The sequence below is a fragment of the Eulemur rufifrons genome, chromosome 18 (assembly GCF_041146395.1).
Source record: "Eulemur rufifrons isolate Redbay chromosome 18, OSU_ERuf_1, whole genome shotgun sequence".
NCBI lineage: Eukaryota > Metazoa > Chordata > Mammalia > Primates > Lemuridae > Eulemur > Eulemur rufifrons.
Window position 1 is genome coordinate 31986071 of NC_091000.1, and position 15198 is coordinate 32001268.

Below are 15198 nucleotides of genomic sequence, written 5' to 3' on the forward strand. Positions count from 1 at the left end.
AGCCCCAAATGATTTTGATGTAAACTTACCCCTTCCATTTGAAAATTATTGGTTAAAATATTAAAAAGCTGTTTTCAGAGTAGAAGAAAAGGACATGGAGAATATGAAGAAATGTATTCCCTCTACAAATTGTTACTGGAGGCCTAGAAAGAAGTCGTCTGTCTTGTTCTTTTGCAAAACTAACCTTTAGTAGAAAGTACATTATCCTAGCAATAGGCACACTCTGACCGAGTGTGACTTTTGATAATAGCATAGTTTTGTTTTCTTTTTCCTTTTCTGTTAAGAGAAAATACTACCTCCTTCAAAAGAACTAGTAAATTTGGGTAAAATGTTTTACTGTAAAAAAGAAAACTGACCCTTTGTAGTCTACTAAATAAAGTTGAACCTCCACACTTGGCCTTCAAACTTTTTTAGGAAGCTAAATCATTCATCAAACATTTATTGAGAATCTGCTATTTGCCAGGTACTGTGCTAGGTTCCAAAGATAGGAAAATAATAAATTAGAGTCCTCAACCATTTTCCTGTAATGAGGAAGGCAGGTATATAGATTATCACAGTTTAGCAGTAAATATGCTCAATTTGCTGTGACAGCTGTTCATAATCATTATATATTTTTTTAACTTATGAAGATTACCAATAATTTCCTGTTTTAATTAATATTCCTGTTAATGGTAATTTGTGCTTCTCTTTTTTATTGATCAGTTTTGCTAGGGGTTTATCCCATTATATTAGTATTTCCAAAGAACCAACTTAGATTTTATAGGTTTTTCTTTAGTATACTTTAAAAAAAAAAAAAAAAACTGCTCTCATTTCTTTTTACTTTCTTTGAGTTTACTGTTCCAGTTTTTTTACTTGTGGTAGATACATAACATACTAGTTTTCAACTTTCTTCTTTTGTAATATATGCATTTAAGGCTACTAATTACTCTCTAAGCATTACTTGAACAACATCCTATAAATTTTGATATGTCATATTCAGTTTAAAATATTTTCTATTTTCATTGTGATTTCTTCTTTGATCCACGGGTTATTTAAAAGTGTGGTTATTTTCAATAACAATATTTTTGTTGATTTCTTAGTTATACTAAGATCAAAAGATATATTCTATATGATTTTACTTCTTTGATATATGTTGAGATTTGCTTTATGGCTCATTATATGGTCAGTTTGAGTAAGTATTCCATGTGTATTTCAAAGTATTATGTATTCTACAATTATTGTGTTCAGTGATCTATATAGGTGAATTGTGTCAAGTTTTTAAACATGTTACTCTTCTATATCTATCAATTTTTGTTTGCTAATTTTATCAGTTACTATGTTAATTTCCCACAAGAATTTTGGATTTGTCTATTTGTCATTTTAATTGTCAGTTTTTGCTTTATGTATTTTGAGACTGTTATTACTTGCATAAAAATTTGAGATTTTGATATATATATAACATGGATAAACTCTTAACATTATGAAATGTCCTTTTTAAAAAAAATCACTGATGATGCTTCTTGCTTTAAAGTCTATTTTATCTGAATGGATAGCTATGCCAACATTTTGGTTAGAATATGCATAGTAGATCTTTTCCTATCCTTTTGTTTTCATTCTTTTTGCGTCCTTATATTTAATTTAAGTACAATATAGTTAAGAGGTGTTCCCCACCCCACCTCTATCTTTTAATTGTCATATTTTAGTCTGTTTATATTTAAGCAATTGGTTATACTTTTGAGATTAGATCTAAATCTTATTATTTTCTATTTGTCTCATCTATTATTTGCTCACTTTTCTCCTTACATTCTTTGGATTAATCATGTTTTTAAAAAGTTTTCATATTTTTTAACTTCTTTATTAGCTTGCTGTAGTTTTTAACTTACTCTCATTTGTTGCTTTATTATGACATGAATTCATAACTTATGATACCAGTAATAATGCTTAACCATGGCTGTCACACAAGGATCTTAGAACACTAACTTCATTTGTTCCTTTTGTTTTTTATTGCTGTTGTCATGCATTTTAATTCTACATATATTTTAAATACCACAAGACAGTCCTATTATTATTTTGTAAAGTCAGTGTTTATTTAGACTTATCCCTATTTACCCTTCAGGAGCTCTTCATTCTTTCCTACAGTTCCTTGCTGATTTGTAGAATGTTTTTTCTTTTACCTGAAGAATTCCCATTGGTATTTCTTTTAGTGCCAATCTGCTGGAGGCCAATTCTCTCAGATTTTGTTTGTTAGGAAACATCTCTATTTCGCAATCATTCTGAGTGATTTTTTCCCTTTAAGTGTAGAATTCTAAGTTACCAGCTATTTATTTACATTTGGTATGCTTAAGATGTCATTTCATTGTCCTCTTGTTTTCATTGTGTCTGTTGAAACGTCAGCTGTCAACCTTATTTTACTTATTTGAAGACCTTGTGTCTTTTTAAAGATTTTCATCTTGGGTTTTCAGTGATCTTACTGTGATATGATACATAGAAACTTGTGGATTTCTTTGTATTTATCCTTCTTGGGATATGTAGAGCTTCATGAATCTATGGCTAGATGTGTTGTCCGTTTTGGAAAATCCTTGGTATCTAAAAAATACTGCTCTGTCACAGTCTTTCTGTCCTCCTTTGGAACACCAGTGACATGGTGGTAGACCTCTGCACCATATATATTGTGTCCTTTCAGTTCCCAGTTCTTTTTTTGAGTTTTCCTTTTTTTCTTTCTCTCTGCTTCAGTATGGACATTTTTACTGATCTTTCTGCCCACTAATCCTTCACTGTAACTAGTCTATTGTTCAGTTCATCTGTTTAAAGTCTTCATTACCATATTTTTTAGTTCTAGAATTTTTATTTCATTCTTTTTTAAGGATCAGTTTTCTGTTAAAATCCTCAATCTTGTGTTCTGTTTCCTTGATGTATTAATCAGTAATCATGAATATTTTAAAGTCTGTATCTAGTAACTCCACTATCTGGATTACCTCTTAGGTATGTTTCTGTTCTGTTTTGTTTTGGTTATTTGGTCCTGTCTCCTGGTATGCCTGCTAACTTTTTATTGATTTCTGCACATCATGAAAAAAAAATTGTAGCAGCTAGGGATAATGTTACCTCCCTCTATAGGAGATTTATTTTTCTTCTGGCAAGCTGTTAGAGTGATACCCATTGTCTTGATCCAGTTTAGGATTAAGATCATTCTCAGCCAGGTTTTAGTGCCAATGAAGACTAGTCCATTTCAGTTTTGCCCTTATTCTTGGGTATACTCCTTCTGGAGACTCAGATGAAAGCCTAGAGTATTTGCCAGGGTTTCTCCTTGTTGGTAGGCTTTTTTGTTTTTGTCTCCTCAGCACTGTGAGCGTACTGGAAGCTCTACTTAGTTTTTCAGCCCCTTAGTTGCCACTTTCTGCTTGGCTACTGGATCCCTTGCTGCTTATAGCATAGGCATTGGCAAATGCCTGGAGAGGAAAAATAGTGAAGAATGTTCAGTTCACTTCATTGCATTGCAAAGAAAACAAGTTGCTCTGACACATGCTGTTCCCTCTTAGCAGGAGTTTATGCACAGCTAACCTCTTTAACTTTTCTCACCTTTTGTGGTTTCATTTGTTGAAGATTAGATAGAAGGTTTAAGTAAGACAACTAGACCAAAGAATTTGGTACAATATGTGTTCATGTGCTTCATTTTTTTCATGTCAATAAAAAGCAAAATTTTAAAAGTGGGAGTTAAATTTCTTACTCTGCTTGCCCTATAGCCCATAGACACGGGCTTGTTTACTTAATAAATACCTTAAAATGTTACCACATTTAAATGGTAGAAATATTAATGTAACTGCCTTTTCTTTTAACATAAGAAATACTTGTGGGACAAACTAAAAAAACAGAGATGTTAAAACTCATATTTTTGTTATTTCCTGTTTTCAGCTTTTGTTGATTGAGGTATATTTTGAAACATATTTTTAGAGGTCATAAATAAATCTAAAATAAAGTATTACAATATCTATTGAGAACTTGGACTTTTTTTGCACTAAAGTGTCTGTTGCCTCTATCCCAGAGCTTATGCAAACAGTGACATACTACTTGTTAAGCTGCGTCTCAGTTTACTGATCTGTAAAATGGCAATGGTTGCATTACCTAGCTCAAAAGACTGTGAAAAAGTTTGAATGCTGTGTGTTAGTCTGCTTTGGCTACCATAATAAAATATCATAGACTGTGTGGCTTAAACAGCAGAAATGATTTTCTAATAGTTCTGGAGGCTGAAAAGTCCAAGATCAAGATTCTGGACAATTCGGTTTCTGGTGAGGGCTCTGTTTCTAGTTTGCAGATGGCTGCCTTCTTGTTGTGCCTTCACATGGCCTTTCCTCAGTGCATGTGCTGGAGGTTAGGGGTTAGGGGAGGGCAGGGAAGAGTGCTCTCTCCTCTTATAAGACCACCAGTCCTATTGGATTAGGGCTCCACCTTTATGACCTTTTTTTTTTTTTTTTTTTTTTTTAACCTAATTACTTGCTTAGAAATTCCATCTCCAAATACAGTCACATTGGGAGTTAGGGCTTCAACATAAGACTTTGGGGGGGGGGGGACATAATTCAGTCCATAGCATCCTATCAAGCATAAAAGCACTTAAAATAGTACTGGCACATAGCAATTACTTAATAAATTGTGGTTGTGTGGTCTCACCTATGATTTAAAATCATAGGATTTTGAACAATTTTTTCCTTCTTTTCTTTGTAGGTGCTGACTTTGGGTTACTTTTTAAAACACTAGGAATGGTAATTTCTACTTTTTGGAACCTCAAACTAAGAAGCTAAAGAGAATCCTGTGTAAATGAACTGAAATCTCTTCTGCTGTCTTCTTGCATTTGGAGACTCCTTTATTTCCCGGTGTCCAAGGAGTGTATAACTAGTGCAGTCATTATGAATGTGACCAGTTTATTTTCCTTCACAAGTCCAGCTGTGAAGAGACTTCTTGGGTGGAAACAGGGGGATGAAGAAGAAAAATGGGCAGAGAAGGCTGTTGATGCTTTGGTGAAAAAACTGAAGAAAAAGAAAGGTGCCATGGAGGAACTGGAAAAGGCCTTGAGCTGCCCGGGGCAGCCCAGCAACTGCGTCACCATTCCCCGCTCTCTAGATGGCAGGCTGCAGGTCTCCCACCGGAAGGGACTGCCTCATGTCATTTACTGTCGCGTGTGGCGCTGGCCCGACCTCCAGAGCCACCATGAACTGAAACCACTGGAATGCTGCGAGTTTCCTTTTGGTTCCAAGCAGAAGGAGGTCTGCATCAATCCCTACCACTATAAGCGAGTAGAAAGCCCTGGTAAGTCAGTCCTGTTACGTTGATGTACTTAGGGTACCCAGTAGCAGATTCGTGGTGTTTAGAGTATCACAACAGTCCTTTTCCATGTATTTATTTGTAATTTTAAAATATTTGGGGAAATTTTCTTTGTGTGTGTGTGAGAGAGAGGGAGAGCACGCTTAAGTATTTCATATATTTTAATAGTTTATTCCTCTCTAGTTATTTCATGGGAGCTCTTATTTCCTAGGAGCAGGCTATCAGAACTGTCATTGCAGCACTAATACCTCTAATTTTTAATAAATTGTTTTTTTCCTAAATTTATTTTTTATGTTTCACATTGGTTCTATGCATTTCTTTAGACAAATTTAGCTATGAATGCATTACAAGGGAAGAAAATTAGGAAAGTAGCACAGTGGTGCCAACTACATACTTGAGGGAAGTACAGCATGAGGGCCGTGCCATTGACTTTGTACCACTTTGTACTTAACAACAGCACTTTTTATCATCTCTGGTAGAATTTTGCTGTGCCATGTTCCCTGTGCAGGATATGAAGGAATGATGTTCTGCTATAGAATCACTTGCTACTGTTACTTTATAAGATATTCCTAGTTTTTACATGTTTGACCTTTTTGGAGAGGGTACAGTAAAGGATACATTTTTAAATTTGTATGGTTTTGCCCTCAGGTTAGAATCTACATTCTCGACAGTTGGATCAATGGGAAAGTGATTAGACATTCAAGCATTTAGCTATCTCATTGTCAGATTGGGACCAATTTTGTTGATGGATTGGCTATTAACAGCTTCATGGTTAACAGAGGTTCCCAAACGTGGCAGTGCAGTAGAATTACGTGGCTCCCCTCCCAGAAATCCCGATCCTGGGATAGCCTGGTTTTCTGTTTTTAACAAGTACTTCAGGTGTTGCTTGGTGTTTGGGAACTACTGAGCTATCATATAATAACATGTTTTTTTCCTTTTTGAAAAAAATCTATATTTTTGTGGAATATTTAAGATATACCAAAAAAAAAGTTTAAAGACTAGGGAAAAATATAATGAACATCTTTGTATCCACCACTCATTTTAAGAAATAAAAAATTACACATTTTAAGAAATAAAAAATTATGCATAAACAGAAACCATTGTTTATGCCTGTCTTCCTGATCCTGTTCCCTTTGGTAATCATCATCTTGAATTTGATATTTATCATTCCTATGCATGTTTTTATACTGTTATTACATATATATGAATCCATGACAATATGTAATATTTTTTGTATTTTTAAATGATATATAATGATACTGAAGTTTCCTTTTACAACTTGTTATATTCATTCAACATTATGTTTTGTGATTTCTAGATTATATACTTTAGGATTACCTTGTCAAATGCTGTGAAAAACTTTCTGGGAATGTATTGGAATTTCATTGATTTCATTTGGGAAGGATTGACATAGTATGCTCTTGAGCTTAATATTTACCACTATAAGTTTTCTCCATACAGTTCTTGCACATCTTTTCTTAGATTTATTTCTAGATAACTGGTTTTTATTGTAGCCTTTTTAAAGTTACATTTTGTTACAGTTGTTCTTGGCTAGGAGTGCTATTGCTTTTTTTCCAATAACCATACTGAATTTTCCTTATCAGTTCTCATATAGACATTCTTTAGTGCTTGTTATACCAGCTGTGATACAATTTTTTTTAAAAAAAAAACTCAACATAGAGATACATGATCCCTTTTTAGCCAGAAATTGAAATGGAGCTAAAAGTTTTGGAGAATAAAAAGTAGTGTGTATGTAATATGTACAAACAAGATAATTTAGGTACATGATTTTTTGATCCCCATAGTAACTTTAAGAAGCGAAGTTTTTAAATTCTGTACAAGCGATGACATTGAAGCCCCTACAAATTGAATGACCTGTGTGTGTGTCAGACAACTGGAAAGTAGAGGTGGTTAGACATGAACAGTATTCCTCTGTTCAATGATATGTCCTCTCCCTCAACGCTCCCCCTTTCTCTCCCACCTTCCAGCATTTCATCTTGCACTGCAGCACCTGCCTCCTGTCTGGTCACCCCCTTCAGTCTGTCATCTGCACTGTGGAGAGGGGTCTTTTCAGATGCAGATGAGAACCTGTTGTCTTCCTGTTTCCCATTGCCCTTGGGGAGACTTGCACGTCCTGGTCCTTGCCTCCTTGCCAGCTTCCTTCCCCTCCCTGCGTGCTTTGTGTGCTTGAGTTGTATGGAACACTGTGCTTTTCCTCTACCTGTACCTTGTTTCTCCTCCCTCTTTGCCTATCTGACTCTCATTTATCCTTCAGGTCTAAGCTTAAGGGAGGTCAGTTTCATTGGGAAGCCTTTCTTGATCCTTCTTTTCCAACCCTCACTCCCCTCCCTGGAGGTTATGTCTCACTTTCCCATAGCACTTTGGGTTTCTTCCTAACTTCGTAATGTTCTTCACACTTACAATTTTTGTTCTGTTGGACTTCTCTGCGAGATGGTGCATAAAGCCCCATGAGGGCAGGGATCATGTATATTGTTAACATTTCCATCTCAGCAGCTAGCACAGTTCAATAAATTTTTACTGTTAAATGAAAATGCTTATTTTAGTTTACCCCTAAAGTCATTTTTCCATTTTTTTGAGAGATGAATTTTCAGTTTATCTATACACTTTGACCATGATCTTCTCACCTCTGACACAAGGAGAAAAGTTAAAACCAATACTGAGATGATTTTGTTACTCTTAATAACTTACATATGCTCTACTAAAAGGTTTGAGAGGGAGGAGGTAGAAAATGGGCTAAAATAGGCATTTTGAGACTCCACGAATATCATTTCAGCCTCCTCTTTACCCAGAAATCTTGTGAGTTGTGCATAGAATGGAATAACTCTGGAAGACTCTAAGGCTGAGGCTGAAATCTGTTTAATTTGAACATGTCAGGATTTTACTTACGTTTTTCGTATTGTGAAGTGACTGGTGTGAGAATTGGAACAAATGGACTTTTCTTCCAGAGACTGCGATGAAGCAGTTCCTGTCCCTTGTGGGGAAAAGCCCCACTAGTCAAAGTGCAAGGGTCCCTCCGCCCCTCACAGCTCCCAGAATGGGCACGTTCCCTCTGTACAGCCCTGTGGAGCACCCTTGGGTGGTGTTGTGTGAGACAGTAAAGAGGGGGCCTGGAATTCCAAGCCGCACGTACACAGCGCAACACCGACTTACTTTGAACCACGTCATTATTTTACCTCAGATGAAGTATTTCAAAGAACAATTTAGCAGCTGAAGCATAACATAGTTAAGTCTCCCAAACCTAGTGTTTTCTGCTGAGGTCCCAGCAACTCTTGAAAAAACTCAACAAAAATTGAGAGTTTCTAGAAGGTGCAGAGTAGTGGTTTTCAAAGTGTGGTCTGTAGACTAGTAGCATCAGCAGCACCTCGGAACTTGTTAGAAATGCAAATGATTATTATTTTAATTGACAGTTATATTTATGGGGTATAATGTGATGTTTCCATAGATGTATACATTGTAGAATGATCAAATCAGGCTAATTAACATGTCTTTCACCTCCCATACTAGTTTACTTATGTTTTGTGGTGAGAAGGTTTAAAATCTCTTTTCACAATTTTTTTTTTTTTTTTTGTTTTGTTTTTTTTTTTGAGACAGAGTCTCACTTTGTTGCCCAGGCTAGAGTGAGTGCCGTGGCATCAGCTTAGCTCACAGCAACCTCAGACTCCTCGGCTTAAGCGATCCTACTGCCTCAGCCTCCCTAGTAGCTGGGACTACAGGCATGCGCCACTATGCCCGGCTAATTTTTCTACATATATTTTTAGTTGTCCGTATAATTTCTTTCTATTTTTAGTAGAGACGGGGTCTCACTCTTGCTCAGGCTGGTCTCGAACTCCTGACCTTGAGCGATCCACCCGCCTCGGCCTCCCAGAGTGCTAGGATTACAGGCGTGAGCCACCACGCCCGGCCTCTTTTCACAATTTTTAAATATACGGTACATTATTAATTATAGTCACCATGCTGTGCAATAGATTACCAGAATTTATCCCACCTGTCTAACTGAAACTTTGTACCCTTTGACCTACATCTCCCCTTTCCAAGTCCCCCTCCCTCCCCTCTACCCTGCCGCTGGTAACCACCATTCTACTCTCTACTTTTATGAACTTTACTTCTTTACAATCTACATGTGAGATAACGTAGTATTTGTTTTTCTTTGCCTGGCTCTTTGCACTTAGCATAATGTCATCCAGGTTCATCTGTGTTGTCACAAATAACAGTTTCCCTCTTTTTAAAGGCTGGATAGTATTTCATTTGAAAAAAATGCTCAACATCACTAATCATAAGGGAAATGCAAATTAAAACCGCATTGCGGTATCACCTCACACCTGTTAGAATGGCTGTTATCAAAAAGATGAAAGATAAAAAGTGTTGGTGAGGCCGTGGAGAAAGGGGAACCCTTACACACTGCTGGTGGGAATGTAAATTAGCACAACCATTATGGGAAGCAGTATGGAGGTTCCTCAAAAAATGAAAAATAGAAATACCATGTGAGCCAGCAATCTCCTACTGGGTATATATTCAAAGGAAATAAAATCAGCATGTTGAAGAGACACTTGCACTCCCATGTTCATTGCCTCATTATTCACAATGGCCCAGATACAGAATCAGCTAAAGTGCTCCACAACTGATGAATGGATAGAAATGCAAATTCTTAACCCTTCCACAGACCTGCAGTACTGAATCAAACCCTGGGGTTGGGGCGGGTAATCTGTGCTTTAACAAGTTCCCCAGGTGATTCCAATACTTGCTAAAGTTAGCAAACCACTGGTTTATGGTATCCAGGCAAGTCATCAAGTCCGATTGTCCAGGTGAAATTGTCTCTTATGGAAAAGAGATGCTAATGATTAGTCTTTTAAATCTTTCAGTGTTTTGAATTTTGCCTATTCTGTTACAGATTTAAAATTGGCTTGCTCTTTCCAGAATTTTCCTTCTTATATTCATTAAGATTAGTACTATGATACGATGTGATAAATCATCTTAAGTGGGTGGGGAAGTGGGGGAGAAGGCCGTGCTTCGCAATTTGGCCCAATTTAAATTTTGTAACTGTTCTTTTGGGGATCTTGTTGTATCTCTGTACTTTGACCAAAAATAATTTTATGGACTTAAGTAATAGCAGTTTTTCCTTAACCTATGCCATTTATTTTCTTATAAATAAAATAGTATAAAAATAGTAGTGGGGGAAAAAAACTGAAACTTATGGAAACATTTTGTTGCAACTTGTATTCAGTATAGTTACCAATGGCAAAAAGTGTGCAAGGTGAAGAAGCTTCCTGTTTTTGAAAGGTACTCCTTTGACCATTACTGAAAAGTACATTTTTGGGAAAGTAGAAAATGTTCGGAATTTCTTTTTCTGCAAATGTGTGGACACTTACAGGGAAAAGAAAGTCTGTGGAGCTTCGGAAGACTATGATCTTTTTGCTGCTAATGCAACAGGTGGACTGTTAACTTGGACTTTCACTAGCCTTCAGAATCAAGGCTACTTATCAGTGGTTGAATTAAATATACGTTTTCTTTTTCTTTACCAAAGTAAATGCTGACAGTGGTTAAGGAAGTCATCTAACTGTGATATGGAGAAGACCATTCACTTCCTATCTGCTGCTATTAAAATGACTTAATGGAGATTTCCTGCCATTTGGCTTTATATTTTTTATGTTTTTCACATGGTTCTTGAAAGTTATCTTTCTGCCCCTTTAACTTAATCAACTTGGAAGGCCATATTAAACCAGAGCTTGAGATTCTGAGATTTCAATTTTGATCTTTAACGCGCTGGAGTTGGCTTCCAGGTGCTTTTATTTTCAGCATAATGGCTGCCAGCTGTTTAAAATTAAAATACACCTAAAATCCTCTTCACCTGTTGACTAAGTGTGTGATTTGCTTCTTTGGCTGCCTCAGTCACCATGTAATTCGTGGCTTGGTAAATTTTACCTTGAAGAGAAAGTCTTAAAATTTTAGAAATGGAGAACAGAGTAGTTGTTGCCAGGGGTAAAGGAGGAGATGGGGGCAGGAGGGAAGTGGGTGTGGCTGTGAAAGGGCAAAGGGAGGGACCCTCGGGGTGATGGAAACTTTCTGTATTTCAGCTGTATCACTGTCAGTGTTCCGATGGTGACGGGAAGGTAAGCAGGATTGTTCTATTACAATTGCATGTGAATCTAGTTATCTCAATTTAATAGATGCTGTTCCATGAAAAAGCAGCTAGTTCAGCCCACATTCCTTAAGACAGCCATTGTTCCTTGGCAAGCAGCAAAGGTGTTCTGTGCAGGGGTCCTGTGTGAACTTCTCATTGTCACACAGAATATTTAAAAAAAAGTAAGAGTCAAGATTTAATAAAATTAATATTTTTTGGAAAACAAAAATGAAAGTCTTTTTTTTTTAAGTGTTGCTTCACCATATTGCGAGTGTACTTTTATATGAGCCAATGATAATAAAATCTTCAGCTTAATTGAATTTTTTAAAAAGTCTTGCATTAGTATATACATTTGGAGGGTGGGGGGAAAAGTATTAACTTTTCCTTCAAGTTTATTTGAGTGGTTATCTCCAGGGATCTGATCATTGAAGATGGAAGCCAGATACCAAAATGTAATCATTACAGGTATTTTTGAAGACTTGGTATTAATTAGCAGCAATATAAACTGTAAAAATTAGGGCATTATGCCCTTTGTTGATGTACATCTAAATTTCTCTTCATTCAGACATTTAGAGCACATACATGATTCCTGAGGAACTGTGCCTGCCTCAGTAGACTGGCATGTAATTACGGCATGGTGTGCAAAATTGAATAATAGAGGATGCAGCTAAGAGTTATAGACCTGAGAGGAGCCACGTAAAAAGCTCACTGAACTCTTAACACATTGTGTTGCAGCCCATGCAGTGTGCAGATGTGTGTGTATATCCCATTGTACCAAGGAGTTAAATCAGTTTATAGGTAGAGGTACAGTAAGAAAAATATTACTAATAAAGTAGACCAGGGAAAACAAAATTAAAAGTAAAGTAGCACATACGTGTTTCATAGGAGTTACTGTGATAGAAATATACTACTGTGTATAATTATTATGTTTGTAATCCTAGTCTGGATGTTTCTCCAATTCTTTTGGTGTAGGGGAGAGATGCCTACAATGAGGTGAAGGAAGAAAGCTTTAAAAGTTGTTTTGCAAGGTACAAAAGCATTTGTGGCTGGGTGTGGGGCAGAGGCTTCCTGAGGGAGGGGTGCCTTGGGGTGAGCAAAGTCCCACCTTTGCAGGTGCTCTTCCGCAGTCCACATGGACGTTTCTTTAAAAGCTCTAGGTCACTACTTAGACGTCTATCTGTGCTTGGCACACAGCCAAGTGGACCTGGCGTTTAGACAGCAAACTTTCTCCACAATTTTATCATTGGCATTTGGCTCATGTTTGAAAATTTCATCATTGTTACCCATAATATTACTAGAAACAGATACAGTCATGAGTAACATTTTATACCCAGATCTTTTAGTGAATGTCATAGTCTTCAATCTAAGGCAAAATATGAAGTTTGTTATTTTGATTTTTTTTTTTTCTGAACAAGTATTCTTAAGTGCATTGTTTGGGGCGTTTGTTCTGGGTTATTTATTAATTGATGAACAGATAGTTTCAGCCATGTTACTTTTATATAAATTGTAAAAGTACATAGATTATGTCAATTGAAGCAGACATCTAGGCAACTACAATGTGATTTGTTTCTGGGTAGAATTTTTCTATTGGCAAATCTACTCCAATTTGAGATTTTAAAACACTAGTAATCTATAGATTATATATAGTATCTTTCTCATACTTATACTTCTCTGACTGTTATCTTCCACTTTCTTTTTGTTTTTGTTTTGAGATGGGATCTTGCTCTGTCACCTAGGCTGGAGTGCAGGTGGCATCATCGTAGCTCACCTCAAACTCCTGGGCTCAAGCGATCCTCCTGCCTTAGCCTGCTGAGTAGCTGGGACTACAGGTGCATGCCACCACACCCAGATAATTTTTTTTTTTTTTTTTTAATAGAGACAGCATCTTGCTGCGATGCTCAGGCTGGTCTTGAACTCCTGGCTTCAGGCGATATAGTCCCTCCTGGCCTCCCAAGGTGCTGGAATTACAGGCATGAGCCACTGTGCCCAGCCTATTTTTCTTCTTATTCTATTAATATTTCTGCAGTATATTAGGTGAGCAAGAGAAGACATTTTCAGATCTTCCTGATTCATTTAAAATGCAGCTGTCTTCCACCCTCCAGTGCTAGTTCATAGGGCAGAAAGAACACCAGCCAGCTAGCAGCTGTTAAAAACAAAACTCAACACAAAAAAAAAAATGGGTGAAGAAAAAAACAGCAGTTTTGAAAATCATAGAAAAACATTTGTCATAATAAGTAAGTAGTGTGTGAAAATGATGCTTTAAAAAGAAAAGCCTGCCTAATATTTCCAAGACTAGCTTTGTGCGAAACAATAATTGAGACCTTGTAAGTTGTGCATTTTTGCTTATTTCCACATTTGGATCATCCTCAAACAATGATTTCTTATAGGTCTGAGGAGGTTTTATGTGTGGTTGGAAGTGGGGGAAAATCACAGGTGATTTGCCCCATGTTGGGAGTGCCCTCTGCCCTTGATGGACACTTACAAAAGGGAGAGAAATAGAAGGGATAGTTGGCTTATGTAATGATCTTAGGTTGATTATCTTGGTTTTACTTTCAGCCTCCTTGCTACTAGGTATCAAGAGGCCAGAGAAAAGACTGGAGATTTCTTTGCTCCAAATGTATGTCCTATCCCCTTGCCATTTTCCACTTCAAAATGCAAATCTTCTCTTGAAAGACATTGTGACCAATAATCATGAATTAGCCAGATCATCCAACTTCTGCCCTGATATTTGGAAAAATGAGATTTGTTTGGGGAGGAGATAGGGAAGCAAAAAGGGGCTATTTATTTTGAAGAGCAGAGCTGTGGGCTGGATAACCATGAGCGCTGTGGTAACAATCTGAGGGCTTGCAGTATAGTAGAGCTAAAAACCCCACATTCTGTTAATTTGCCAGTTTGACTGAGGATTAGTATAGTTGGTCAATACTCGGGTTAGGGCCAGTTTGAAAGGTGCATGCAGACTTCTGTTTCCCCTGGGTTTAGCCTGGGCCTGGTGTCCATCGTCTGGGCAAGGCTTCCCCATGCATGGGAAATGGGGAGATAACCACTTAGCTTGCTGCTTCCCATCCCAATTTCCTAATTCTCATTGCCCTCAAGAGGATTTCTCTAGCACTCAAGCCTGACCATTACACTCGACTGAGGTCTGCTCTTCATAAAACTGTTATGAGCCACAGGGGTTATGTAACTAGAAGTAGCCGTGATTTCCTTGATAAAAGATCTAGAGTCTTGAAACACATTCTGTGGTTCAAATAAAAAGACTTAGATCAACAAAGGACATTTTGGCAAAATTTTTTCTTTACATTGTGGTTCTTTTTCTTTACATTGTAGTTTTTATGCTCTGGAATCTTAGCAGACCTTACAAATGGAAGATCAGGTTTATAATCTGTTATCACTGCCTCCGTTCTAAAACAGCTCTCCAGGAGATGTTGCTGTTCTTAGTTCTTTACTCTTTCACACAAGAGAAGCCATTTCCTATCTGAGTTGTGGCCTGGCTTGGTCTGGCTTAGGTAGTCACGCATCACCCTCACTAGACTACCTGCCTGCTTGCCTGTCTGGGATCTTCAGTCAGAAGACGGCAAAAAAAGAGTGATTTTATAAGGGATATTTGGGCAGCTTATTGTAAACTAAGAGTAAGCATATGTGATAATGGAGTGACATTGCCTTGTATATTTTTTCCTGTGTTTCCCTATAGTTTCTTTATCAGGTATGTCTAACTAGCTAGCTTTGTAGTAGATTCAACAGTATTTTTTCTATGACAGTATCTATCTTTG

The 15198-nt window shown here is 37.0% G+C and overlaps 1 protein-coding gene across 7 annotated transcripts in view; it reads left to right on the forward strand.

Moving 5' to 3' along the window:
- The window catches only part of SMAD1 (SMAD family member 1), a 69587-nt gene that overhangs the window by 27707 nt on the left and 26682 nt on the right, over positions 1 to 15198 (forward strand). For all 7 annotated transcript variants that reach the window (XM_069493642.1, XM_069493649.1, XM_069493643.1 and 4 more), the window contains exon 2: positions 4696 to 5277. In XM_069493642.1, the coding sequence (XP_069349743.1) occupies positions 4878 to 5277 (400 nt within the window). In that variant the 5' untranslated portion in view covers positions 4696 to 4877. The remainder of the gene's footprint in view (positions 1 to 4695; positions 5278 to 15198) is intronic.